The sequence below is a fragment of the Mchenga conophoros genome, linkage group LG9 (assembly GCF_057382185.1).
Source record: "Mchenga conophoros isolate Kocher_MC1m ecotype Shallow Benthic linkage group LG9, M_conophoros_male_GT1.1, whole genome shotgun sequence".
NCBI classification, from domain to species: domain Eukaryota; kingdom Metazoa; phylum Chordata; class Actinopteri; order Cichliformes; family Cichlidae; genus Mchenga; species Mchenga conophoros.
The window spans coordinates 14109353-14136477 of record NC_140534.1 but is presented as its reverse complement, the minus strand read 5'-3'; the positions used below and the strand labels follow the sequence as shown (position 1 = coordinate 14136477).

The window sequence follows — 27125 nt, the reverse complement described above, 5'->3', positions numbered from 1 at the left end:
ACCTCCGGGTGTGACGGTCCCCACATCCTGAACAGTGAGCACCGACAGCCGCTCCTCCGTGTCGACCCTGACGACGCCGTAACTCAGGCCCTGCATGGACAGGACGCCCCGACCTGGAGGCTGGCTGCTGTCCTCCACCGGCCTGAACACACAACCCGACACACACACACAGGTGATCCTCTGACACAGCTCGCATCTGTCCAAACTGACAGACCGCCACACTGCAGTACAGCACACTACTGTGCAAACTGCTCGTGTATTTCAATTTAGCTTCCACGTGTTTCTTTAGACAGCAGCTGCTGTTTCACTCATTCTCGTCGCAGTCCTCCTGCCCCATCATTCTCTTTCCACTAAACACCGACCTTTGGATTGTTCTAGCATAAAACAGACGCCTCAAATGATGAACCAGTGTTGTATCTACACATCAAAGACAAATAGCAATTTTAAATTGAATCTTTAGGCACTTTGCTACTAGCTGCCTAAACACATCATTTATTCCCATTTCTTCAGGTGAATCTATGAAACTTGGCTGCATGCATGTGAGACTGCTGCACATCTCTGCATAATCTGTGACGTGGAGGTTGTGTTTACGTACCTCCTGATGGCCACCGTCAGGGCCTCGGGGGAGCTGGCGCAGGGACAGATGACTTCAGTTCTCAGCCCTTTGGTCTGAAAGACGTTGAGGAAGGCGTCGCAGGACGAGATGGACCCTGACAGACAGAAACAATAACTGAGTCAGGACAGCTTCAGTTCAGGTGTCGAGCCACTTTTCCCACAAACTCCTGACACGTGCAGAATTGAAAGAGCTGTCATGTGAAAGGCTTTTAATCACATGTACCAGATCCCTGAATGTGATTAAAAAACACTCAAAAGACCTTTTGTACTGAAGTTTTAAAATGTTCCAGGCCAGTCACCTTTTTATGACCACGTCTCTGGGCAGGTGCTGGACATTTCTTTCTATTTTATTAGCACAGGTAACAGCGCACGGCTGGTTTCATATTTTGTTTTTGGGTTTCTTATTTTCTCATTGGAGGGCAGCTGTATGCAGGGATCAGCTGAAATAATTATTTAGGGCAGGAATAAGAGTTCATCCCAGCGCACTCAGGCTAACATGTGTCACCATGTCAGAGCATTTAAAAGTCAGTAATGTTGCCAGAAAGCTGTGTGTTTTGCATCTATTTGGTAAATGAATGGTAAAAATGAAGTGTGTATTCATAACTGTGAAGAGAGATAAACTGAAAAAACAAATCAACACCTTTTTGTGTCGTTAACATAACATTTCCCTTCAACTATCACTACTGCTTTCAACAGTCCACAGTGGTTATCGTGCATCCATCTGTGTGCTTGACTACAAATGAAAATGTTTGTCACTGACAGACAAACCTGTGTGATTTCTGAGTGTTTATGATATGCTAAGATTAAAGGTGTACCGACACACTTGTGTCTCTCGCTGCTTCACCTCTCCTTTGATTTGTTTTGTCTCCAAATTTCTACATTATTTGTGGGGAATTTCAGGAAGGTTTCATCAGAGATAGAAAAGTTTGAATTTCATGTCTCATAAATGCTTATCACACTGAAATGAGAAACTTTGGGAGAAACTCTTTTGATTTTTTCAAATAAATATCACCAACCAGATCCAGATATCCTGGGGCTGATCCTCTAATGTCAGAGCACACCTGAAGGCACCATGAGACAGCACCTGCTCAGAATAAATGTTATGACCTGAAAATCCTGCCTCGTGCCAAACATGATGCAACATGATGCAAGTTTCAAGTCACTGCAGCTTAATGCAGAAAAACCAGTTTTCTGTGGTCACTGCTAAACCAGTTAAACAGTTACTGAACTTAAAGATACAAACCATCAGTCTGGATGGTGAAAACATCACTTCCTGGTTCCAAGCTGTTGTATTTTTGTCTCATGTTAGGCTGACAACCTTTTCATGTACCAAGTTTGCGCAGTCGGACACATCCTGCTCTATTCCTGTAAAGTGACCCAGTTTCCTGAAATCCCGAGAGTTTTCTTTTTTCTCATTTCCCTGACATTCTCTATCTGGAATACACCTCGCTAAACTCCCCCGTTAGTGAAAGAGCTCGGCTGTGAAGGCTGAGCGCGACCTTACAGGGGTTTGATCCGTCGGCCACCAGCAGCATGCGCAGCGAGCTCAGGTTGATGTCCTTCTGGTCTTTGTGGGCCACCAGAGCCCAGTGCATGTCTCTGGACTTCACACAGGCCACCTTGGCTGCAGGAGGAGATGCGCGTACAGAGAAAAAGAGTGAAATTAGCATTTAATCTATTTGACAGGCAGGTGAATGGAGGGACTTGACTAAGATGAGTGACAGGTGTGTGTGTGTGTGTGTGTCAGTATGTGTGCCTGACCTTTGTACTGGCAGACTTTCTGGATCCACGACAGAGGGTTGACCTTCATCAGCGAGTAGGGCACGCTGATCACGTGCATCATGTTCATCACACTCTGCACACACACACAGAAAAAGACATTGAGGTGAGGCTTCATGTTAATATCTTTGGAATAAAACTCTTCTGGTTTTTTATGTATTATTTGATCATAAATGATAAATGGGCAGGAGGCTGGGGAGCGTGGGCTGAAAGCCTGAGGTGAAGTCAACCAGGTAAGCTACGAAGATATCTGTGCATTAGGTAAGACAGGTATAATCCCTTATGAGACGCTTCAGTGTTTCCCACACAAAGACCTCACTCGGGCAGCTCGCCAGCTACATCAGTCCCAGCCGAGTGATTCATTTTAGTATTTTTACATTTTTCAAATCTGTCTGCAAGAAAAACCCTCTGCACCCAATTTAGGCTGGTTCTCTTGCTCTTATTTTGAAAGTCCATTCACTGCTAATCATCTTGCTCTGGCCCCTTCACTCTTTGGTTTTCTTTACTAACCAGCTCACTGGCCAGGTTGTTAATGTGCAGGTCATTAATATAATTCAGGCGCTTCCCCGCAGATAAAGGATCTTGTCCCACTGTTGGACTAAACCCAAGTCCACCTGCTTGGACGGAAACACTAGTTTGGACTTTAGCAGAACAGAACAAGGACAGTGGATTTCATCGGCAGCTGGAGGAGATCCTTTTGCTTTTGGGAAGCAACTGGGAACAGAAGAGGCAGAGTGTGAGAGACGGGTGACTGCCAGAGTAAAGCTTGAGGCAGAATTGAGCCCAAGCTGCTGCAGGAAACACTTACAGCACTCAGATGCTACACAGAGCTCAGCAGACCAGCCTCTACACGTTTAACCTGCGTACTGACACCAGGGGGCGGTGTCGTAAAACCAAGTGTTAAAAGTCGTCTTTGATGATCTTTTGCACAAATGCAGAGGGTCACTGATGTCCGGCTACACGTCATTGGCCTTTTTCTTCCATAACCCGTCGTTCAGCACAGCTAAAGAGCTCCGCAAGTTCAATACATCAATGTAATGGACTTGTCTTTCTGTGAATCCTATTACTTACTTTTAATTTTCCATCCTTCTTTGTTCCCAGTTTATTCTTCTGAATTGTTTTTACGTGGATCATAATTTTGCTTTTATTTATCTTGTAATTATTTATTTTATTGATTGTTTTTCTTGTTTTCTGTGTAGCACTTTATATATTAATTGTGAGTTTTAAAAATACTGACTTGACTTAATAAAGTGTAAAAATTAAAATTAAAAACACAATTATCATTTATGTATTTAATCAACCCTGAAATATAGTTCTTCTTCCAGATGTCAGAGCAATGAAAACGCTTGTTATTTTCATACTGAGAGATTTATTCATCTTGCAAAGGCACTGTTTTTGCTTTGGACAGGGTGGATGCCAAAGCGCTGATCAATGCTTCATCAAATATGTGTTTATTCTACACAAGAAGGAAAGGACGTTTAATGATGCTATAAGCTGGTTAACTTATACTTAAAGGCTCGTTAATATACTTAAAATGGTAAATGGTCTGTATTTATATAGCGCTTTACTAGTCCCAAAGGACCCCAAAGCGCTTTACGCACTCAGTCATCCACCCATTCACACAAATATCTCATAATAACAACCATGTTTATAATCATGTTAAATATGGTAATGGTAAATGACCTGTATTTGTAAAGTGCTTTACTGAGTCCCTATGGACCCCAAAGCGCTTTACACTACATTCAGTCATTCACACACTGGTGATGGCAGCTACATTGTAGCCACAGCCACCCTAGGCGCACTGACAGAGGCGAGGATGCCGAACACTGGCGCCCCCGAGCCCTCTGACCACCACCAGTAGGCAACGGGTGGAGCGTCTTGCCCAAGGACACAACTTTACTCAAAAAGGTGTCTTAGCTAATTATAGGCCAATCTCCAACCTTCCTTTCATATCAAAAATCCTTGAAAGAGTAGTTGTCAAACAGCTAACAGATCATCTGCAGAGGAATGGCTTATTTGAAGAGTTTCAGTCAGGTTTCAGAGCTCATCACAGCACAGAAACAGCTTTAGTGAAGGTTACAAATGATCTTCTTATGGCCTCTGACAGTGGACTCATCTCTGTGCTTGTCCTGCTAGACCTCAGTGCTGCGTTCGATACTGTTGACCATAATATCCTATTAGAGCGATTAGAACATGCTGTAGGTATTACAGGTACTGCACTGCAGTGGATTGTATCATATCTATCTAATAGACTCCAGTTTGTGCATGTAAATGGAGAGTCCTCTTCACACACTGAGGTTAATTATGGTGTTCCACAGGGTTCAGTGCTAGGGCCAATTCTGTTTACATTATACATGCTTCCCTTAGGCAGCGTCATTAGAAGACATAGCATACATTTTCACTGCTATGCAGATGACACCCAGCTCTATCTGTCCATGAAGCCAGATAACACACACCAATTAGTTAAACTGCAGGAATGTCTTAAAGACATAAAGACCTGGATGGCCGCTAACTTTCTGCTTCTTAATTCAGATAAAACTGAGGTTATTGTACTCGGCCCTGAAAAGCTTAGAAATATGTTATCTAACCAGATTCTTACTCTGGATGGCATTACCTTGGCCTCCAAATTAGAAATATCCTGTCTCAGAGAGACGCTGAAAAACTAGTTCATGCATTTATTACTTCCAGGCTGGACGACTGTAATTCATTATTATCAGGATGTCCAAAAAACTCACTGAAAAGCCTTCAGCTAATCCAAAATGCTGCAGCAAGAGTACTGACAGGGACTAGAAAGAGGGAGCATATTTCTCCTGTTTTGGCTTCCCTTCATTGGCTTCCTGTTAAATCCAGAATTGAATTCAAAATCCTGCTCCTCACATACAAGGTCTTAAATAATCAGGCCCCATCTTATCTTAATGACCTTGTAGTACCATATCACCCTATTAGAGCACTTCGCTCTCGCTCTGCAGGCCTACTTGTTGTTCCTAGAGTATTTAAAAGTAGAATGGGAGGGAGAGCCTTCAGTTTTCAGGCCCCTCTTCTGTGGAACCAGCTTCCAGTTTGGATTCGGGAGACAGACACTATCTCTACTCTCAAGATTAGGCTTAAAACTTTCCTTTTTGCTAAAGCATATAGTTAGGGCTGGACCAGGTGACCCTGAATCCTCCCTTAGTTATGCTGCAATAGGTGTAGAGTGCTGGGGGATTCCCATGATGCATTCAGTTTTTCCTTTCCAGTCACCTTTCTCACTCACTATGTATTAACAGACCTCTCTGCATTGAATCATATCTGTTATTAACCTCTGTCTCTCTTCCACAGCATGTCTTTATTAGAGATGGCACGATACCACTTTTTTATGTCCGATACCGATACCGATATCATAAATTTGGATATCTGCCGATACCGATATGAATCCGATATAGTGTTTTTTAATCAACAAAACTGTTTTTTAAAATATCTTGCTGCATTTTGCAAGTCTGCAAGTTCATACTCAAGTTTAAAACAACAACTACACTAAAGCTATTCTGTTATACCTGTATACAAAAAAAATATTTCATAGTTCAGCAATACTGATCAATCTAATAAACTTAGACCTACACCATCCTCCCTATTCTGGTATTTTAAAGAGTACTTAGCGTAAATATTAAGCAACCTAACTAATAGGGTTCCAACTCCCAGCAACAACAAAAATAAATAAATAAAAAATAGGGAACCACCCCTCACGCGCCACCTCATGATGCTTAATCGACGTAATCAACCTTAATTTGATGCAGTGTGAAAAAAAATGCACAGAAATCAATTATTTTTCAAGAAATATTAAATAGATTCAACATCTTTCTTCAACAAAATTGCAGACTGCACAGATGGTACCTTCCCAAAGGAAAAAGTACTATAGCTTACTAGGGTATATATTAGACTTAATAGTCACTATATACAGTAATTGACTTCTATTCATTTTACATCAAATTAAAACTTTGTGTGTCAGATAATTATTTATTAAAAGCTAGACATTTTAAATGAGAATAAGAAAGAAAAGTATGTCTTTGTGCCCCCTTTTCCCAGTTAATGCCCTATCGGCCCCCCTGGTTAAACTTTGCTAGATCCGCCCCTGCACAGTTACCAGCGTCAGCTACGTAGAAAAAGATCCTCGAGTAGAAAGAAATATTAAATACATTCTAACAACAGCTTATCAAGCTTAAACGTGTTGCTGTTGTTCAGCCGCTGGTTTCCTCTTTCTGGTGCAAAGTGGGCCAAAAACAAAGACGGACTCGTGACAGAAAAGCCGATCAGCTGATCATTTAAGCAGTTTCACGATTGAAGTAGCAGCCGGAGAGCGAGAGGCAGTCGCTCGTAAAGCTTAACGCAGGAATGCTTTACAAACATTCAGAGATGGACTTACACACTTGCTTTACTTCTCTCGGGGATAACTTTGTCGGAGATGAAATGCCGGGTTGCTAGCGAAGCTCCACATGCTATCCCGCATGCCACAGCCGCTCTATCACGTGATGCATACTGCTCTGACATGCTAACGTTCTGAGGTGAGTTACGGCGTGTTGCAAGTTTTGTGAGGTGCTTTCGTGATATTTAATGGATCGGATTACATTTTTTATTTTTCTCCGATATCCGATCCAGTAATTTAGGTCAGTATCGGACCGATACCGATACGTAATATCGGATCGGTCCATCTCTAGTCTTTATCCTGTCTTCCTTCTCTCACCCCAACCGGTCGCAGCAGATAGCCCCGCCCCTCCCTGAGCCTGGTTCTGCCGGAGGTTTCTTCCTGTTAAAAGGGAGTTTTTCCTTCCCACTGTCGCCAAAGTGCTTGCTCATAGGGGGTCATATGATTGTTGGGTTTTTCTCTGTACCTATGAAGCGCCTTGAGGCGACTTTTGTTGTGATTTGGCGCTATATAAATAAAATTGAATTGAATTGAACAACCGAGACTGTTGGGCTCGAACCGGCAACCTTCTGATTACAAGACGAACTGCCAGCTCTTGATATAAAGTCTTACTGATCATTTTTCAGATTTTTTCAGACTCCATTAGGACGCCCATTGTGAAAAATATTTGCTTGACAATTACAAATAGTGGAAATTAAAGAGGAATAGTCTGAAGACTAAAGGTCAAAGTGACGGACCTTCTCCCAGCTAAAACCAACATTAGTGTCATGACCTATGACCTCTTACAGGCAGATCTTACCGTCAGGATGCCGTGCCACAGACCCACGTCTTTTTTAAAGTCCAGCACGTTCACTATGGTTTCAGCTGCAGGCAGAGATGGGACAGAAGAGGGTTAAATTACTTATAGATAACCCTGAGACTGCACAGTGTGTGTGTGTGTGTGTGTGTGTGTGTGTGTGTGTGTGTGTGTGTGTGTGTGTGTGTGTGTGTGTGTGTGTGTGTGTCCTTACCCTCAGTGTAGCTGCAGGACTGAGTGAGAGCCTGGCAGTGTGTGAGCAGAGCGATCCTCGTCACAGTGACTCCCAGCACACTGCCGTCCTTACAGGTTTTATACTGGGAGGAAAACAACAGATGGATCATTGAAAGCAAAGCAGAGGGAAGCTGTAAGTGACAGACTCAACCCTGCTGTACCTGTCGTTCAGTACAAAAACTCATTTCAACTTTGAAGAAATCACATTCGTGGGTCTCTGCAAATAGATTATTACTAAAGATAAATGTTGCTGATTATTTATTCCTTTGTTTATAGTTCGTAAAAATCCAGATAATTGCAAAAACATTCATTTTAAAAACAATATAAAATACCACATGCTGATATTTGGAAGTGTGCTTTATCGCTTTCTGGCCTACATACGCAGACTGACGCCACTTTTATGTCTGCAGCTACATGCAGCAACTGGAGTAGGTCACATTAATGTTTCATATATAACCTGTTTTCTCACGTTTATTATTTATTTAATGTAAAACATGTTGAGAAAAACACTATAGAAATAGCACACCCATTTCAATCCAAGCCTAGAAATCAGATTCTTTCTAAAAGAAGTCTTGAGAGAAAGGTGGGCATTTAAAATATGAAACCTGGCTTCCTTCCTGTGACCAGCAGGAGGCGAGCCTTTGACTCATGGTCACATGTAAACAGATGATAAAGCAGAGTATGCTTTGAAAAAAGAAAATTCGTAGATGACTTGCCCCCCCCCCCCAATTAGCATAGCTACTCCCACCTATACACTAAACTGACTGTTCACTCAGTACACCTGTTCAGCTGCTTGTTAACATTAATATGTAACCAGTTCAAGCTGAGCTGACTCTGAAGCTGGCAGGCTTGTTGGTGTCAGGCTGGTGTATTTCAGAAACTGCTGATCACAGAAACATCTCTGAGATTCACAGAGAATAGTGAGAAAAAGAGAAAACATCCAGTGAGCAGGTCTCTGGGAGGCAATGTCTTGTTGATGCCAGAGGTCAGAAGAGTGCGGCCAGACTGCTTCGAGCATCTCTGAATGAACAACACATTGAACCTCGAAGCAGATGGACGACAGCAGCGGCAGAAGGCCACACTGTGGCCATGCCTGTCAGCTAAGAGCAGGAAACTCAGGTTACAATTTGCACACGCTCACAAAAATTTGGCCACAAAAATGCAGCTGGTAGTGTAATGGTGTGGGGGACATGGTCTTTGGCCCTCAGTACCAGCTAAGCATCATTTAACCACCACAGCCTACCTCAGCATCATTGCTCATCTTGTCTATTGTTTTACCAGCTGACAAATCTGTAGCAAATGTGTGACACTGTCATGTCAATGTGGACTAAAAGCTGTGAGGAATGTTTGTAGAACTTTGTTGAATCTATGGAAGAATTAAGGTCGTGTGGAAAAAGTCTCAGCTGAGTGTATGTCCAGTCTGGCTTTGACCAAAGGTGAGAGAAAATCCAAACTTGGCTACCAGCTCCTTTCAAGCTCACACAAGTTTGATTTCCTTACTGAGTACAAAACCTGACATGAGATTGTCAGCAGGAAGCAGATGCTTCTCGACAGAAATAGTCTGGCACAGGTTGCCGATGTAAACACATACCTTTACACCTACAGATTTTATTCTCTCCACCAGAGAAAGGAAACAAACATGTTTACCACAAATATTTGTCAATGCAGACATATGCAGTAAGCCTGTAACACTAATCCTATCAGCACAAAGTGCAAACAAACAGCACAAGCAGCAACCCAGCGGTTGGTGAGATGGACCACAGGCAACAGTTTCATTGTGCCTTTGTGTTTGCATGTGTGTGTGCATGTGTGTGTGTGTGTGTGTGTGTGTGTGTGTGTGTGTGCGCGTGTGTGTGTGTGTATTAGCCTCACCTCTATGTAAGCAGTGTCATTATTTGCATCTTTGATGTGGGGGAACCAGTCTCTGGGCGGTTTGGACAGGTGCTTCGACTCTGTTACAAACCACAGCAGTTTCGGCCAACCTGCAGGGGCGAGAGAGAAGCAAAAGGTACGATAAGTAATGAAGAGAGACAGAGGAGTTCTGATATGACTGTCACGATGCTGATATTTGCTGTTTTATTTTGAAAGTCATCTTGGTTTCTTTGGTGGTTTTGAGTCCTCCCCACAGCTGAAAGCCACACTGGGAGCATTTAGCCTGCACAGGATCTTGTATTTGGAGAAGATTGGGTGCTGTGTGGCACTCCTGTGTCTGACCTGCTGCCCTCCTCACCTGCTCCATGGAGCTTAATGTAACTTCCACAGAAAACAACAAGGATGCCCGGGGTTCAAGGCTTCACTTCAGCTGCTACACCCTTGTCTTTATACTGGTGTGGGCGGTGGTAGCATTACTGGACTGGGTAATTGTATGATTGACCCTGATTGTGTTTATCGGTTCTCTGTGAATATTTATACTCAGGTCCAAATGCTTTCTGTGAGTCTTTGTCAAATTCAAATTATGTTTTATCCAAGTTCCTTTTATCACCTCCTCCGTCTGCACTGGCTGGTCCATTGTTTAGTTTTACCTTTCATGTATGCCGGGCAATTCAATTGGCCAGCTGCTCTGACAGTGACAGCGCTTCCACCAATCACAGAAGCAAAACAGCTTAACAGAGTCCTCACTAACGAGCATTTTTTTCCCTCCCAGTTAGTATTTTCACACCCATGGAAGCGTTTAATGCCGCTGAAAGAAAGAGAAGATTCTTACTGGCACTAACACAGTGTAGGAAGGCGATGATAGTAGTGCAGGGAGTTTCACTCACATTTGTGACTGAAAATAGATGCATGCAGATTGTAAAATGTGGTTTGGAGCATAAAAATATGATGAGATTCAGCACGAAGGAGTTTTCATTTCTTTCAACAAAAACCGCAGTTAAGATGGTCGAGCTGCAGTGAAGAGATGGTTATAGCTACAGCTGCAGAACTCAGCATTTTGTTATTGTAATTACCACAAAAACTTGCGACGGTAGAATCGAACCACCTGTGCAGAAAAGTTCAAAATAAAGAAAACAATCTTTTCAGCTGCTTTCATATACGCTCGCTTTGTTTTACACAGTGACAGCCTAACACAAGCTTACTAATTACTCTGTAAATCTAGATTATTAATAAAAATCTACTGATGAACTATTAGTCAAAGCCACTCAGCAGTCTGATTCAAATGAACTTTTTTTTTCCAAGCCAGTAAAACTCTGGAGAGTGACAAGATGTTTCTGTGACAGTGTGCTCACTTTGAATGAACACCCTTTCTCTTCTCTCGTTGTGCACATTTAGCAAAGCCACCCATCCCCCCACCCCGCATCACGCCTTTACAACTCAGCTATGATTGATGACTTTCCCTCACCTTTGAACTGTGGGATCTCTCCTGTTGCGCTCTTGGGAAGACCCTTATGGCAGGCATCACTGGTCAGCGCCACAGTAACGCCACAGCTGCCCAACAGGAATCCAATCTGTTGGCTGCCGGCATCCTATTGGATGATACAGAACACGATGAAAAAAATAAAGCTGATGCTTTTGCTGTTCAGATATCTCATAACTACAGTAAATGCAGAGCTATATGTTTGTAAAAGACTTCTACTGAAGCACAGAATAGAACAGAACAGCCCTTTAATGTTATTGCACGTATACAGTGAACTTGCAGTTACACTTGTGAACATGCAGCGCTGGTTTAGAAGTGACTCTTGCTGCACTGCTGCTGCAGCCCAAACGTAAATTTTATGGAAAATCCTGCAGCACAAATGCAGGAGGGGGAAGGGGTTCAAGAGAAGCTACCGACATGCAGCAAAAGGCATTTCTGCTAAGCAAGTCATCACTGTGTAACCATGCCAACCCCTATGCTGGCCACTGCGCTGCAAAGACAAGCAGCTTTGTCTCAGAGTGAGACTAAAGCAGAAACAACTACGATACAGGATGGCATCCAAAAAAGAAGCTGCTGAAATCTGAGGTCACTGAAGGTGAGAGATCAGCAGTTGTAGCTGAGCTGATGTGTTTCCTGTGTGACGGTGGCGCAGCAGGAGGGCCCGTTTCTTGTGTGTCAACTGTATTTTTTTGCTTTCTGCTTAGACGTGATTATTTCCTCAGAAATACTTGTTGCTGGTAAAAGGCTGCAGTTGAAGATCCAAAACATTTTATCAACTGTCTGAGGTATGGATAAGGCCTCTGTGCAAACACGACTGAAATGAAACGCAGCGGGAGTCTGGAGGTCTGGGGGGGCGAGGTGAAATACAGATGTGGCCACAGCAGGTTTATGAAAAATCTAATTACCTAACCTCCAGTAGAGACTAATCCTGCACAAAACAGCTTCAGCAACAGATTTAAAGGAAAGGAACCAGAGAGCTGCAGCCACGGCTAAAGACAGCTGATTTGCAGTGCTCTGAAGTACCTTGCGACTTAGGGGCACCTCTATGGGAACAGGGACCACCTCTGCCAGCAGACAGCCGTAAAAGGCCACCATGAAGGCCACTGGGTCGTTGTTCGGAAACACCAACGCCACCTAGAAGGGAAGGACAGAAGACAGCACTGGGGTTCAGAGAACTGAAATCATTTTCTAAGGCTCAGAAAGCAACACAAGGAGTGAAAATTGCAGTCAGTTTCTAAGCAACACGCAAGTTCATGTAAAGTCACCAGCACATTTATCTGTATGCTCAGCACAAGTTAATTCGCTAGAATGACTAATATACAGCTCTCAGTGTTTATTTGCTTTTCACTGAGAGCTGAGTGAGGAGACTGATAACAGTCTTGTGTTTGTGCACTCAACATGAATCCAGAGCAGATCATTATGTCCACCACTGAAACGTGACGGTGAGGATAACATCACCAACACTGGGCATGTGCGTGAGTTTAATAATCATTACGTTACAAGAAAAGGTGATCGTGGCTACATCTGGCAAAAACACTGTGTGCAGCTCTTTTTGAATGAACAGAGATGAGGCCCAGTATAAACTGTGACGGGCAGGCAGAGCTGGCATCAAGTGTGCTCAACTATCTGAGAGCAGTTAAGGGCGGAGGGTGATCCAAGACCGCAGCACAGAGCAGTCGGCCATCAGTGAGAGTAGTTATGTCTGTTGGTCTTCCATGGTCTCTTGTGTTCTGGGGGCCTCTGGATGTCTGGAGTTTTGATCTCCTCCATACCTGCTTCACACCCTGGAGGACGGGGCTGTGGCCCCCCCACACTCCCTAGCAGATCATTACATGGAGAAACCTTTGGAATGCAAGCATGCTGATCCACACAGGTATGCACACATGGGTATTCACAGACGCGGACTAAAGCTTTCTTGGCTGCTGCCTCAAAGCACACTGTGCGCTGTCTATCTTGCGTGCTGCACAATATCGTTTATTATTTAGTAACTATTGATATCTATGACTAGCTAGTTTATTGTGATGGTGCTTTGTTTTCTCTATTATTATGTTGCTCTTTGTTGTTTGCTGTCTCCTCTGTTTGTTTTTTTTGTTTGTTTTTTTTTTTTCTCCATACAGGTGACCCAGGAGTTTTTTTTTTTTTCCTCTCTCTTCCCCCCCCTTCTCACCGTCTCTTCTCCCCTTTGGTTTTCTTTCTTTCTCTCCCCCTCTTTCTCTCATTCATTCCCCCTGTCCTATTTATTAAAAAAAAAAAAAAAATGACAAAGGATGAACTGAAGCTCTGCCATCACGTAATGTCGCATACTGCTGTTTCTGATGTCATTTAGAAAAAAAAAAAAAAAAAAAAGGGGCGGAGGGTGATCCAAGACCGCAGCACAGAGCAGTCGGCCATCAGTGAGAGTAGTTATGACACTGATTAAGTCAGAAACTGTGCGAACAGGAGGAGCTTTCAAATGCACAGCAGCTGTAGGAGGTCTACAGCTGCTTGAAAAAACCACGAACAATATGAGATGTAGAAGAATTTCAGCTGACGTGGCCTGGCACTGAAATCAGTTGATCTTCCCGCACTGTGGAAGGCTGAACTGAGGCTATGATAGACTTTAGTGCTGGGGATCAATACTCCTTTTATTTAAGAACACTTTAAGAAATCATCCCTTCTGTTCTCTATCAAACGTAACAACAGCCCTTCTTTTTGCCACAGCTGAACAGCACACACACTTCTGTATTATGCATCCTGCTGCTGTTTCTCACATTTATGCTGCACATATTTTTTTTATCACTGTTCGATATATCAAAATTCTTTGCACCACTACCCTCTCAGACCCATTATGCTTTTCCTAATAAAAATCTCCCCAGGAATGACTCAATGAAAGAAGAGCAGCGAGCTAGCCACACAGTGACATGTGCTCCATTAACCCCGACACCAGCCTCACATCTCCCGACTTTTTCTAGAGGATTTTCTGTTCCACTCCACAGAGAGCTGTTGGTACTGCTTTTTTTAATGAAAAGTTGATAACAGCCTCACGTTGCTTTGGTGTCATTTCCACTGCTTGAGCACCTCCCATTTATTGAAACTGGCACTGGTGGTCTGTCCGCTTTGCATATGCATCAGCTGCATATGCAAAGCGGACAAACTGGAATTGTAAGCATGTGATGATGTACTTCTTGCAATCTTTTACTGCTATTCCAGCAAATGTATTTTTCTGAACAGAACAGAAACCTACAGGAGGTCAAAAGCACCTTAAGTGCAGGTTTAAAAGCTTTTTCTTTGTGCTGAACAGAGTCAGGTTAGATTTGCTTCTGCTCGCTGTGCTAAGCTGCAGACTGCAGCTCAATATTCTGCTTACAGACATTACAGTGGTATCAGTATCTCAGTGAAGTATCCCCTTCATTCTCAAGGGAATACAACAGGAGCTTTATTATAGAGACATTGTTTGGTCAAATAAATAATAAAAACTGCATATCATCATAAATATACCAGCAAATATATAATTATCTGTTTTAATAGATTTAAAATTAAAAAAAGCTAACTTGGCTGAACAAAGTATCAAAGGGTTGGAGTGAAGTGAGCACAAACAAAAAGAAAAAAGTGAAAAGTGAGAGCTGCAGTGGTGGGCGAGTGTGACTCACCCGATCGCCCGGTCGCACCATGGGCTCCTGCTTGCTGCCCAGTTTGTGGAGGATGTTGTAGGCAAGCTTGATGCTGCGAGACCACAGCTTCCCTGCAGGGAGTGGGACACAGGATATGAGGGTGCGATTGAGGGAGGGGGAGGGAGAGAGACTGAGATTGTGTTTGTGTGTTCTTGCACTTCTATTTTGAGGCAATTCAGTCGATAAGAGAGGAAAAAAACTTTCTGAAGTGATGACATTTAAGAGCTTTCAGCAGTCAGGAGAGGTCACTACTGACGTCTGGAGAATGGATGGATTATACTTAAAAGCAAGTGTCTAACGCACAGTTGGTGGACAGGTGCACAGGAAAGAGGAAATCATGTAAAAATGGTGGGGGGAGGGTACATTCCTGCACACTTTCAGCTCTGAGTTTATTAAAGATAGAATATTCAAAAAATGCCGCTACTTCTTTTGCATAATGTGATTTCCCTGTGCAGCCTTGTTATATACTGTTACAGAAGCTGCAAACACAGTGAAAAATTGGTCGGGACCGACTTGAGAAACAGCAAAAGAAAGCTTTAAGTTGTCGAGATCCCGGGTCCTAAGAAAATCCCCAGATCCCAATCCGATCAAGCATCGAGGAGAAGCCCAGTTCACAGCAGGACCCACAGGATCATTAGGCTGCTGGTTTTAATGGCCCGGTCTGGTCATTATGTGTGTTAGTCTCAGGGAGTGTCTCATTATAGTCTACATCAGAGGTTCTCAATGTTGTGATGACCGAGTGTCAATTAGGAAAAAAGGACTCATGATGTTGTTTAATTAATACAAAAAATGAATGAAAAAATGAAAAGAAAGGTCAGGCAATAAAAGAGCTTTATAACAGAGTCATGGACATAACTATTCATGTGTAATTAGTACTTAAGATGTGTCTGTTCTGATGGATTTTCATTTATATATATATATATATATATATATATATATATTTTTTTTTTTTTTTTTTTTTTAGGGGGATTTATTTTGCTATGAGAGCTGTAACAGAAGAGTTCAAACTTTTTTGTCCCCTTTTTTGCTAAAACCAAAAGAAATCAAACGAAATCAAATCAAAAACCCAACATGACTCTTAAAAGAGGAATCATGAAGAGGCAGACCAACAGAGGGCAAACAAATGATCTCATAAAGAAAAGAGGAAAGAGGGGACTGCATATGCACACAACAGGCGGTGATTGAAAAGGAGACCAGGTGAAACTAATGAGGGTGGGCGGGATACTGAGCAGGAAGTGAAGAAACCTTCAAAGTAACCAAGAAGATAAATAACCATCACAGACACCAGAGACAGGGGGACACAGAGGGGCCAACAAAACCACCAGATGCTTCTGTGGATGGTTTATCTTGTGTTGTTCCACCACTTTCCTGCATGACACACTCCTCTTCTCTTTAGTAAAAAAGTGAAGCAGTGGTTTAATAACAACTTCACTTTCATGCAGTTTGTTTCAGAGATTAAAATAATAAAATTAAAATATTATATTAAGTTTATTTAGGCACATTTAGGTCCCTTTTCACCGATTTCTGGTTGCACTAGCTTCTCTCTGTCAGCAGACTTCAGTCTATCACCCTCTGTATGTGCGAATGGGGTTAAGGTGTCACCGGAGTTGTTGACAAGTTGACAAATGGCAAATTAACCGTAACCAAACAAGAACAGACGCCAAATAGCCCCAAATGTATTTACTGGTCTGACAGCAGGGCCACTCCAGACAGCGTCAGAGCCGGGGTGTCAAATTCATTTTACATTGCGGGCCACATACAGCCCACTTTGATCTTAAGCAGGCCGGACCAGTTAAACTCCCCTTTCAGTCATTGTGAAGAAGTCACATATTTAACTGTGACAAAGCTGCTGTGACAAAGAAAGATGAATAGCCATGAGAGAGGTTTTTATCAGCAGGAAGAGCTGGAAAAGTTATGAAAATACAGTTAAGAGTCCAAATGTAATGCTTGTTCTTGTTTGTAGTGAGCAGCAGATGAAACAAGTTAAGAATTATAAATATAAAGATCAGGAGTGTGCAATATACGGCCGGCCGTACATCACCCCTGGTGTGAATCATATTCAGCCTAACCAGCATGCATGTCTGTGCATTTTTAAATTCTTGAACTAGCAAAACATTTATCCAACTGTAGCTCTGGTGGACATGAATGAGTGAGCACTAAGTGTGTGGTTACCATATGTGAGCACATAGAGGGGCTTCCCTGCTGTGTCCAGGCTGGTGAGGCAGGGGGCTTTCGGGGAGATGGTTCCCCAGCGTTGGAGAGCCGCCTCCAGAGAAGGAGGCCAGTTAGTGACCACCCCCAGCGGCTCTCCTCGCACTGGCATCATCTCCGCCCCCTCCGGCCGAGGCTGGTTAGGGTCGGGTTGCTGGACTGTAACAGGATGAGGCCGAGAGTTTCATGAGTGCACAGCTCACAAACTTTTACTGTTTATTTGATTTCAAGTGTGGCCGTGAAAAAAAAACACATAAACAACTTTTATGAACACAGATGTACTGAGGGGGACGTGAACAATCTTTTATCTCTTTTAATATTGAGTTCAGACTGCAGAGAGGCTGAGAGCGAGGCAGCAGTGGGGAGGGATTTGACTGGATTCAATCTTCAGCCAGTGCCATAAAAAATAGAATTAGAGTCAATTGGAAGTTTTAACCGCTACATCAATCCCAAGCTCAAAATTTTGTTGTATGATTATAACACACATGTTTACAACACACTGTCAAATGACTCCAGGATATGATTTAAAAGACCACAAAACTGGACAAAAGTATGAGTTTCCCAGAGAGTCGAAGAAACAGAGAGAAAACACTCCCAGATGGAGAGAGGCGAGCAAAGAGCAGGAAATATTTCAGTACGTTTACAATTTTAACTCTTTAACAACACATCTGTGCTCTATATGAACCTTTCCCATGACTTGGAGTGTCCACATGAAGACAGTTCTTTACATGGACGTGAGTGTTGTTCTCAGCATTAATGAAGATTTTGGTCACATTGGTTACCACTGCCCAGCATCTTCCTGTATTATTTTATTCATTATTATTAACTAAAACTAAAAATCTGACTGCATTTCCCATTATTTTTAAATTCTGAAAGTTCTTTAACTGTCATGAACTAATTCAAAGAAAGAGCTTTTTAAAGGGTAGCAGATGATTATTGATCTGCACAAAGTTTATGGTCCACTCTGTTTGGAAGCGTCAAAATTCAGTCTAATGTCTGTTCACAGCTTGATGTTTCTGGAGTCAGAGTGGACCATAAAAGGCTGGAGTGCTAAGGCTAGCACACTTGTTTACCTAGGGTCTTTATATTGTAGAGGTAAGGTAGAGACCCTAAAATAATAGAGAGAAGAGCACATCCCTGTTTGAGCATGCGCTTGGCGACACTGGGAAGGATAAACTCCCGTTTAACAGGAAGAAACCTCTGGCAGAACCAGGCTCAGGGACGGGACGCCATTTGCCGCCAACAGTTGGGGTTGATGGAATAAGATACTAAGAGAAGAACTTTGCTTACCACGTGTTATGAATTTGAGACATATTACATGTTATGTTAGTGCTATGAACCACACAGGACCAGCACAAACCTGCCTGAGGGCGCACTGTTCTGCAAAAATCAGTGTGGCCTATAATACTGCATAACTTTTAAGTGCTAATAAAATTTAAAATGGTTTGTTTAAAAACATTTTCAGCCCCATGCAATTTTTATGAAGGAGAAAATTAGCTACACTGACTAATGTTGTTTCTTATTGTCAGCTGCCAACAGGTTTATTTCTGCTGTAATGTTTTTAACATGGGAGTCTATGGGAATTTACTCCCACATGGATCCTGCCTTGAGTGGTCATTGAAGGAACTGCAATTTCTGGGACTTAACCAGCTTACACGACGTTCAGCTTTTTCCAAAATTTCTTGAGACCTGCAAAATTAACATTCACAGTTCATTTATTTGCATGCATGAATGCCACCTCAGCACTGAGCTGTGTTTCTTTGAAAAAGCTGATTTTGCACACTGACCTGTAGCAAAGCTCATTATGTGTTTATTAAAGTGATTTATTAAATGAATCACTTGGGGATAGTTTTTTAAAATGAACAGAAAGACTGTTTTTACCTTCTAAAAGCTCATCAAAGTCATCAACAAAGAACTCTCGGAGTGGAGGTCTGCGAGGCTGCTTCAGCGTGTTCACCAGCTGCTGGATCTTAGCCGACACGCGACTGCTGACCGGAACACCTGCAAAAAGGAAAGTGGTGATGTGAACAGCTTACAAGACGATCATGAAAACTAAAATAAACCTCCAGTGTTACATGATGTGTTGCAAAGACTGAGACTAAAATGCTGCCTGTGATGTAAACCCTGGACAAATACTGAATGAACGATCCTGCTTTTCTTCTGACGTTCTTTTATATATGAGAGAGAAATAAAGAATTTGTCAGTCCTGTAAGCAAACAGTTCAAGCTTCAGAATGTTTTAAACCACAGACTGTATATAAATGATGTAAAGTAAAGTAAGTAAAGTAAAATTTTATTTATATAGCACCTTTCAAGATAAAATCACAAAGTGCTTTACAGAGGCAGAAAACAGACATTAAAATCTCAAACAAAACAAAATCAACCAAAAGCGCGTTTAAACAGATGCGTTTTTAACTGCTTTTTAAAAGACATGACTGAGTCCACAGATCTCCAACTCAAAGGGAGCGAGCTCCAGAGTCTGAGAGCACTGATACAAACGCTCTGTCACCTTTTGTTTTTAACCCTGTATGCTGGACAACCAGCAACCCCTGGTCACAAGACCTCAGGGACCTGCTGGGGTGATAAGGAAGAAGAAGATCACTTATGTAAGTTGGAGCTACACCGTGCAGGGCCCTATAAGTCATGATTATGATCTTAAATTGGACCCTGAACTTGACAGGGAGCCAATGCAGTTGAATCAGCAGGGGAGTATTTGTGATGCTTTATCAGAAGCCTAGCAGCAGCATTTTGAACACCCTGCATTCATTCAAGGGAGGCATTACTTAAACCTTAAACAAGGAATTACAATAGTCTAAGCGAGATGAAACAAAAACATGAATAATCATTTCCAATTCAGAACGTGACACAATGGGACTCAGCAATTTCTTAAATGGTAAAAACAAGAGCGAACCAAAGATTTAACGTGTGTGTCCAGCGTCAGAGCTGGATCAACTGTAACACCAAGGTTCCTAATGGAGGATTTAATATAAGAAGCAAGAGGGCCTCGATTTTTAACCACGAGGGGAACACATTTCTAGCCAACGTAAACCATTAACCATTCAAGGTTAGTGAAATATGGTACTTTTGGACCTGGAGGCGTCCCCCCTCTGGGTCTATTAAACAGAATGCAGGCTTGAAGCACTGCAACATTTGTACAATCTACAGTCTAAACATTGCATTTCAACAGTTTTTTAGACTCCTGGCTCTGTATGATGTCATGTGAGAATATCCCTTATAAGGTCATCTCGAGCACACGGGTCTGAGGAAAGCTGGCTTAAAGAGGGAGGAGCTAAAGCAGGTTGTTTCTGACAGAAGATGAACTTGGGTGCTGCACCAAGAGCCTGGTACATGATAAATATGGATTAATTTGGACTGTAAATAATAAAATACTAATCAAGTACAAGCCAATAATAAATGTATGAAGATGGAAATTTGCAGATTGGCTTCCCTTTAAGGCACTGAATTAGAAACTCTGTATTTTTGGCACAAGGCTCTGCTAAGTGGACCACAGCCTGTGATTATTCTGAGGAGCTCTCAGCTCTCTAACTGACTGTGTGATTGTGAAACATGCTGAAGAAAGAACAACAAAGGTGCTCTGTCAGCTCTGCTTAGAAAAATTAATGGTAAAAAAGTCCAATCTGTCTTCCAGGGGACTGACATCAACACAAACCGTGTAATTGGCCAGTTCTCTGAGGCACTGGTCCAATTTGAGCTCACTTCCTGATTAAAGAGTTGCTATTTTTATCAGACGGTCTCCAGTATTTTTATTCAGAGGCTCCAGCTGGGAGCTGGCTAAAGGTGTGACGTTGGCGGTGACTCCTACCATCGCCTGTCTCCATGCGCTCCGCGTTGCCGTATTTCTGCGTGTTCCTGGCAATGGTTCCCATATTGGCCATGTGGTGACGCTCAGTGTGGGAGTGGGACGAGTCCGACGAGTATCCCGTCACGTCCGGCGGGGCCGAGTGGTTCTCTGTGAGGCAGATGGAGAGAGAGCTGAAACAGACAGCGGTGACTCACTGTTCACCTTTATCACTGCTCTGTTTGTCAAGTGCCGTGTGTTATAGAGTCCACGGGCAATTAGACACGTTCTGATGGTCATCTTGTTTCACTGCTGATTTGGGTCACAGCCCTGACAAACACAGGAGTCAGCAGGGTCTGGAATAGCTGCGCTTCAAAACATCACAAGTGTAAAGCTTTCAAGGGAAAACTTCTTCTCCAAACATCAATAACAACAGACATTTTTGGTCATATTAAAGGTGCACTTTGTAGCTATCCTGTACAGAATTAAACTAAACCTTTTACCACCAGGGGGCAGCATTTTACCAGCACATGTGTGCAGTCTTTTTCAAGATATGCAGCTGTTTAGCTTTATATATTTCTTTTCAGCCAAACCTATTTTCTAAAGAGAAGTTGCATTGACTCACTGGTATTACACAAAATTGCAGCTAAGCATCAAGTCGACTTGAGTCAATACCTCACAGTCTTCTTCCACATTTTATGGAGTGATTTAGTGCATTTTCAAAGGTTTTAAAAACGGAAATTGATAAGAAAACGATTTAATGTCCACATACTGTTTTGGGAATAGCTGACATTTCTTCTCTTAACCTGCTGAGGTCTATTCGGCCATCCGTGGTGACTCCAACTCTAAATGTAACCCTAACCTTTACTTAAACAGTTCCCCCGAGTCATTCTGTGTAATTTTAAACTGTTCACATCACACATTCACACACATTCTGCCTTTCTCCAAACTCAAGGTTGGGGTTACCACCTATCATGTCTTATCATGAATGGTGATTAAAGGCTGCATTATTTTGATTGTTTATACTCACTAAGGCATTCTGCAGGCATTCTGCATCTTCAGAGACTCTGAAAAAGGTGAAACCTACCCTCTGACTCCAGCGGCGGAGGCCACAGCATGTCGGAGCCAAACTCACAGGACCGTCGCAGAGAGCCGCCGTTCTCTGCTATACTAAGCGCTCCCTTCCTCTTCAGAGACAGGTGGCCGATACCTGAAGGAGCAATAAACAGCTGTATCACAGTCAAATACTGTGTATTACTGCAAAGACTCTTGGGCTGCACTCCTATTGGGCCATAACGGTACTGCAAGACCCACGAAATTCTAGTCCTCCTTGTTACAACCTCAGTTGTGTCAGAAAATGAAAACTGACTTCTTTGATCTCTTTTACCTTGTTTTCACTCTTTGTAGACCAAATGCTTTATCAGTAATAATCATTGGGTTAAACTATAATAAAAATTATATGAATTTCCTCATTTTAGGAATCACCTTTATTAAAAGACACAGGTGAAAATTCAAAATGCTGGAGCTGTATTAGGAAAAATGCACGAGAGGACTGAAGTCTTACCGTGGTGCGACTGTGACAGGTGGCTCTGCTGGTGGTGCGACTGGCCCAGGTGCGCCAGGTGCGCGTGCGCCAGGTGCGAGATGTGCATGTGCGCCAGCGAGTCGGCTAGCCGTCCGGCATTACCGCTGCCTCCGCTCTGCGTGGACGAGGACGAGGAGGAGGTGGAGCCTAGGTGGGCGGGGCCTAGTTGGGAAGGGCGGCTCATCCAGTGCTCCATGCCCGACATGTCGTCACCTGGCCCCGCCTCCTCCTCTGAGCCCGACGAGGAGTCTGAGCACAGGGGGGACAGACCTAGTGAGGGTCAGTAGCCACCATTATATGTTAATAACAGAACTTTCACAGCATAAAACTAACAATAATAAATAAGCAGGAACTGAAATGAGTGCTAACACAATTTAAGACCTTTAAACAATATTAGTAAACAATTCAGCAGTTTGGGAGACTAGCTTCTTCCAACTAAATTAAATGATAAACACTGCTATGACGCCAGAGCCATTTGTTTGCTAGGTTAGCTCGGCATCCAATTTAGCTCAAGAGAAAAGTTTGTGTTAATGTCCCAGCTCTAATCCTTTTTGGTTCTTTGTTTTTCTAGAGAAATAATCAGATAAAACATCTTATTTAGTGAATTAGAGGCTCACTTTCTTATTGTTACGCTAAGCTAACCGTGCCCTAACTAAGTGCTTGAATGAGAATGGTATTAAAATTCTTCTTAGCAAGAAACTGGTTAAGTCATTTGTTTATGGGATTTGAAATAGCTCTGACCAAAGTGGACAGGTTGTGTTGCATCAAGTTTGTGCTGCTAAATGTAAAGAAATAACGCGATAAAGTTGTTTTTGCTCAATGTGTTTTATGCAAGGTTGAAATTGCTAACTTTTTAGTTTTGCATGTCTGTTTGTGGTTTTTCTTGATATTACGTTCTTCATGACACTAGCTGATGACACTACGAGATGTGTGAGTTACGGAGAAGTTAGCAGGGCTTCAGAACGAAGAGGGGGAAATACAAACTGTAGGTTCCAGCGATAATCATGGAGAATGTATTTGGACAACGATGAGCTCAGAGCTAATCGAGACCCAGAGGGAACACAGTGAGCGCGGGATGTTAACCTAAGTACAGCAATTGCACTGTTTTTGTTATTCGAAGTGATGTAATCGTGGACGTTTTCCTGTGAAGTCATGTTTTTCTGGCCTGATTATTGAACTGCAGCTGTGGAATGTGTCTATATTACTCGCCAAGGGAATTGTTTTTTCATCATTCAGTTTGAATTCAGCTAACACAGAGATAATCCACATAACTGTGCTTGTGAAGAAAGACTATGGTTAATAAATGGATACCCCAAACCACCTCATACAACATTTACTGAACCAGTAGGCACTTTGTCTTCTTCCTGTATTTATATTTAGGTCTTGATACAATGAGCCCTGCACTTTTTTCCATTTCACAAAGCTCCTTTTTGGGTCACATTAAGGTCATTTTGAGCTGGGTTGTTTTTCATGCTTTGGCTGTTTTTACATAGTAATTTTCCGACTTTTTGGATAAATAGAATATATCTATACATATCTATTTATGCAAAAGAAAAACTAGAAGCATACAAATCTCTTGATGCATATTATTTTTCACCTAACCCGTGTGGCTGCACATGCGCCTGAAAATCGTGTTTTACACCAATTTTCTACGCTGGATTTATTTCTGATCAAACATTCTGATTTCCTGTGGGCTTGCTCGCCTCCCTTGTTTGAGGTCCCACTCCTGTGCCACCCCACATCCCTTCATTTATACCCAGCGTGGCATTTAATCCATGACTACTGATCCACATCTGAGCCTGGTAATAAGAAACAGATCTGAATTGAGTGTTTTTAAGACAATTGTCTCCAGTCAGTATTACAATGGTTCAGAAAAAGCCTGGAGACCATGATTAATTCTGTTCACCACTGAAGTTTGATGAGCTTTGGGCGACACAGCAGGCTCTAGAGCTGAAAATGTCAATAATTAGTCAGCTAAGGTAGTAACAACCACGAGAACCAATTTAGGTAAAACTGGCTTTGGGCTGCACTTTAGGAAAAAGGCTGAATTTACTTCTTTAAACGAGTTCATTGTGTGAACACGGAGGAGCAGTAAACATAACATGGGGATTCAGTTTCCACTCTGACTTTCCTATAACAGGAAGCAAGTAAGTGTCCCGTGTCGACCACTGAGGCTCATGAGTAAGACGAGCCTTTGGGGTGATGTCGGGATCGCTTAAGAATTTTCTCAAAGGTTAAAAAGCAAATTGGCAGTGAACAAAGTTATTACATTTTCTCCATTAAAATCCAATCAGCAGCAAAATTATACCGTCAACTCCAATTATGTTCAATCTAATGAGCTCATATTTGAGGTAAAGGTCAGCTCCGACTTTCCCCCTTCGTCCATGTTTTTTGCAGTTGCAAATACGCAGAATAGTCAGCTACTAATCGGTGTTTTTCCTTTTTCTGATGGCAGATCGCATTTACAGTAGCTGACTGCGTGCAACGTTACATCTGTCTGTGGTTTGTTTTCACTGTAAAACCATCAGCGCCTCAGGAAATGTGCATGTTTGCAGTTTTTTGGAGAGATGAGTGTGTTTCTGTCAGAATGGAAAACGTCTGAGAAAGCAGAGACACGGCATTACAACATAATCCCGTCTGGGCCGGGCCTGCCTCTCCGGGGTCAAATTTTCGGCTTAGTGCAACCCATTTCAGCGGAGATAACCACAGCATGTGTGTGTATGAGTGTGTGTATGAGTGTGTGCACCTTCTGGGTACTTTTTTATTTAAACTAAACACTATTTTACAGACATGAAAAAACAATCCAACGCTTAGCTGCTTCTAATCTCCTGCTCAAAAGTGCACATCAGAAGATCACATGACCTGTTAAACTGAACCACTGAGCTATTCTTAGTTCAATATTGTTAAGTCGTGTAACTTTACGCAGCCACTTTCACACATTCTGTTTATAAGTTAAATTACTGAGCTCCCTTATTATATTTTACTTTGGGGTTTTTTCTAGTTTGTCATATTTTATCTCTACTTTATTGACGTATTTTGTTATAGCTTGCAGTTTTAATGTTTTAATCCACCGTCACAAGTATATGTTGTCTCATTTTTTCACATCTCAATCAGAAAAATACATGGAGGACAAATACAGGTGTGTGTCTCAGTCTGTGTGTCGTCACCTGGAGGCGTGTATGCATCCATGGAGGTCTGCACCACCAGCGAGCGTCTCTTGGAGGGCATGGGCACCGCCACCTTCCTCTCAACGTGTCGCGCCAACACAGCCTGCACCGCCTCAGTGTGGACGTCTGAGTGAGAGAGACAGGTAAACAGGCTCATTCATGCAAAGGAGGAGGGAGAAAGTTATCCTAAAAAATGAAAGTGGAAAAAGTGCACCGTCCCCTCCATCTATGTCTTTTCCAACAAACAAACCCGCTGAAGTCCCATCCATTTTGATTACACTGCAAGTCCCTGTAATGTATTAACTGAAAATTACAGTTTACACATGAATAAAGCCAGACTGTAATCATCCTTCAATTCACAGTAAAGAGCAACAAGTTCATTTTAACTACCACAGTGCCAGCAGCGCGATCTGATATACTTCTGTTTTTCTAATCATAAGTACTGAATGCCAAGTGTGTGCAGTAACATGGTTACACTGCTTTATGAATTCATTTTTTCTTAATGCATTTAAAGTGGAATGTATTCTGTTCATTACCAGCTCTGTATTTTTATTCTTGGCCTCTGCTATAGTAGCTTTGCATACTACACAATCCTTCTTCATCTTATACTAAGAATACTGAACTAGGCTCACAGGGATTACTTGTACATACGCTGATTTCATTATATCTGAAGCTTTCACCTTGTTTAATACGAGTATCCACTGCTGGAAGAGGAAATATGAGAGAAAATGAAGAGGAGGTGAATATGGACACTATATAAGAAGCCTCAGTGATCCGATGGTGGTGTTTATGCAGCTGTAGTTTCCGTACCTGATCTGTAGCGCTCGTCTCTGGTGCCGGAGGTTCTCCGTCGGTGGAAACGGGCCGCAGAGGGAGGGCCGAGGGGGGCCCGGTGAGACATTGGCCCCTCCATACCTACAGAGGCAAGCAGACAAGCAGCGACAGATGCATACATATATAGAGAGACACAGACATACACACACGTGCACAAATACGTTTGACAAAAGCAAAAGATAGGAGGGCCAACAAAGAAAAATAAACATGGAGATGATCTGACTCAGCAGAAAAATTAGATTTTTCTGGCATCTTAAAATGAAAGAATTGATAAAGAAAAAGAAGGTAAAAAAAATAATAATTCGAAAAATGTGGCAGTTGCTTCTCTGCTCTCTGATAGAACATCCCTCAGTATCCAGTGAGCCGTTATTGCTAAATCATCCGATATACGATAAGGATAAACCAGATTGGGTGACACATATGTGTGTGTGTGTTTTAGCTGCAGGAGAGCCTGTAGGGCGTGTGTGTGTGTTTGAAGACAGCGACTGCAGCACGTTCAGATAAAGAGGAGCAGGCCCAAGCTGAGCTCTAGGGAGTCCTAACCTACATTCACTAATGGCGGCGGCTGAAGACTGAATCGATAGAGTCGAGTACAGTATCATTGCCACTGTATTTGTCATGATACCAGATCGATTCTCTACTAGCGGTATGGGAATATTTTCGCGGCGTGGGGAGTGTGTGGGGGAGTCAGAGGTTGCTAAATTA

General features: G+C 42.5%; 1 protein-coding gene across 4 annotated transcripts in view; it reads right to left on the bottom strand.

Moving 5' to 3' along the window:
- The window catches only part of LOC146567004 (disco-interacting protein 2 homolog C-like), a 79606-nt gene that overhangs the window by 26345 nt on the left and 26136 nt on the right, over positions 1-27125 (bottom strand). For 3 of the 4 annotated variants that reach the window (XM_085286574.1, XM_085286571.1, XM_085286573.1), the window contains 17 exons: positions 26397-26501; positions 25587-25712; positions 22399-22689; positions 21922-22044; positions 20859-21005; positions 18918-19037; positions 16998-17195; positions 14805-14896; positions 12199-12309; positions 11161-11284; positions 9696-9805; positions 7804-7906; positions 7593-7657; positions 2377-2470; positions 2120-2239; positions 596-710; positions 3-142 (listed from right to left, as the gene is read on the bottom strand). In XM_085286574.1, coding sequence (XP_085142700.1) covers positions 3-142; positions 596-710; positions 2120-2239; positions 2377-2470; positions 7593-7657; positions 7804-7906; positions 9696-9805; positions 11161-11284; positions 12199-12309; positions 14805-14896; positions 16998-17195; positions 18918-19037; positions 20859-21005; positions 21922-22044; positions 22399-22689; positions 25587-25712; positions 26397-26499 — 2182 coding nt within the window. In that variant the 5' untranslated portion in view covers positions 26500-26501. The remainder of the gene's footprint in view (positions 1-2; positions 143-595; positions 711-2119; positions 2240-2376; positions 2471-7592; positions 7658-7803; positions 7907-9695; positions 9806-11160; positions 11285-12198; positions 12310-14804; positions 14897-16997; positions 17196-18917; positions 19038-20858; positions 21006-21921; positions 22045-22398; positions 22690-25586; positions 25713-26396; positions 26502-27125) is intronic. The other variant, XM_085286572.1, reaches the window with a different exon arrangement.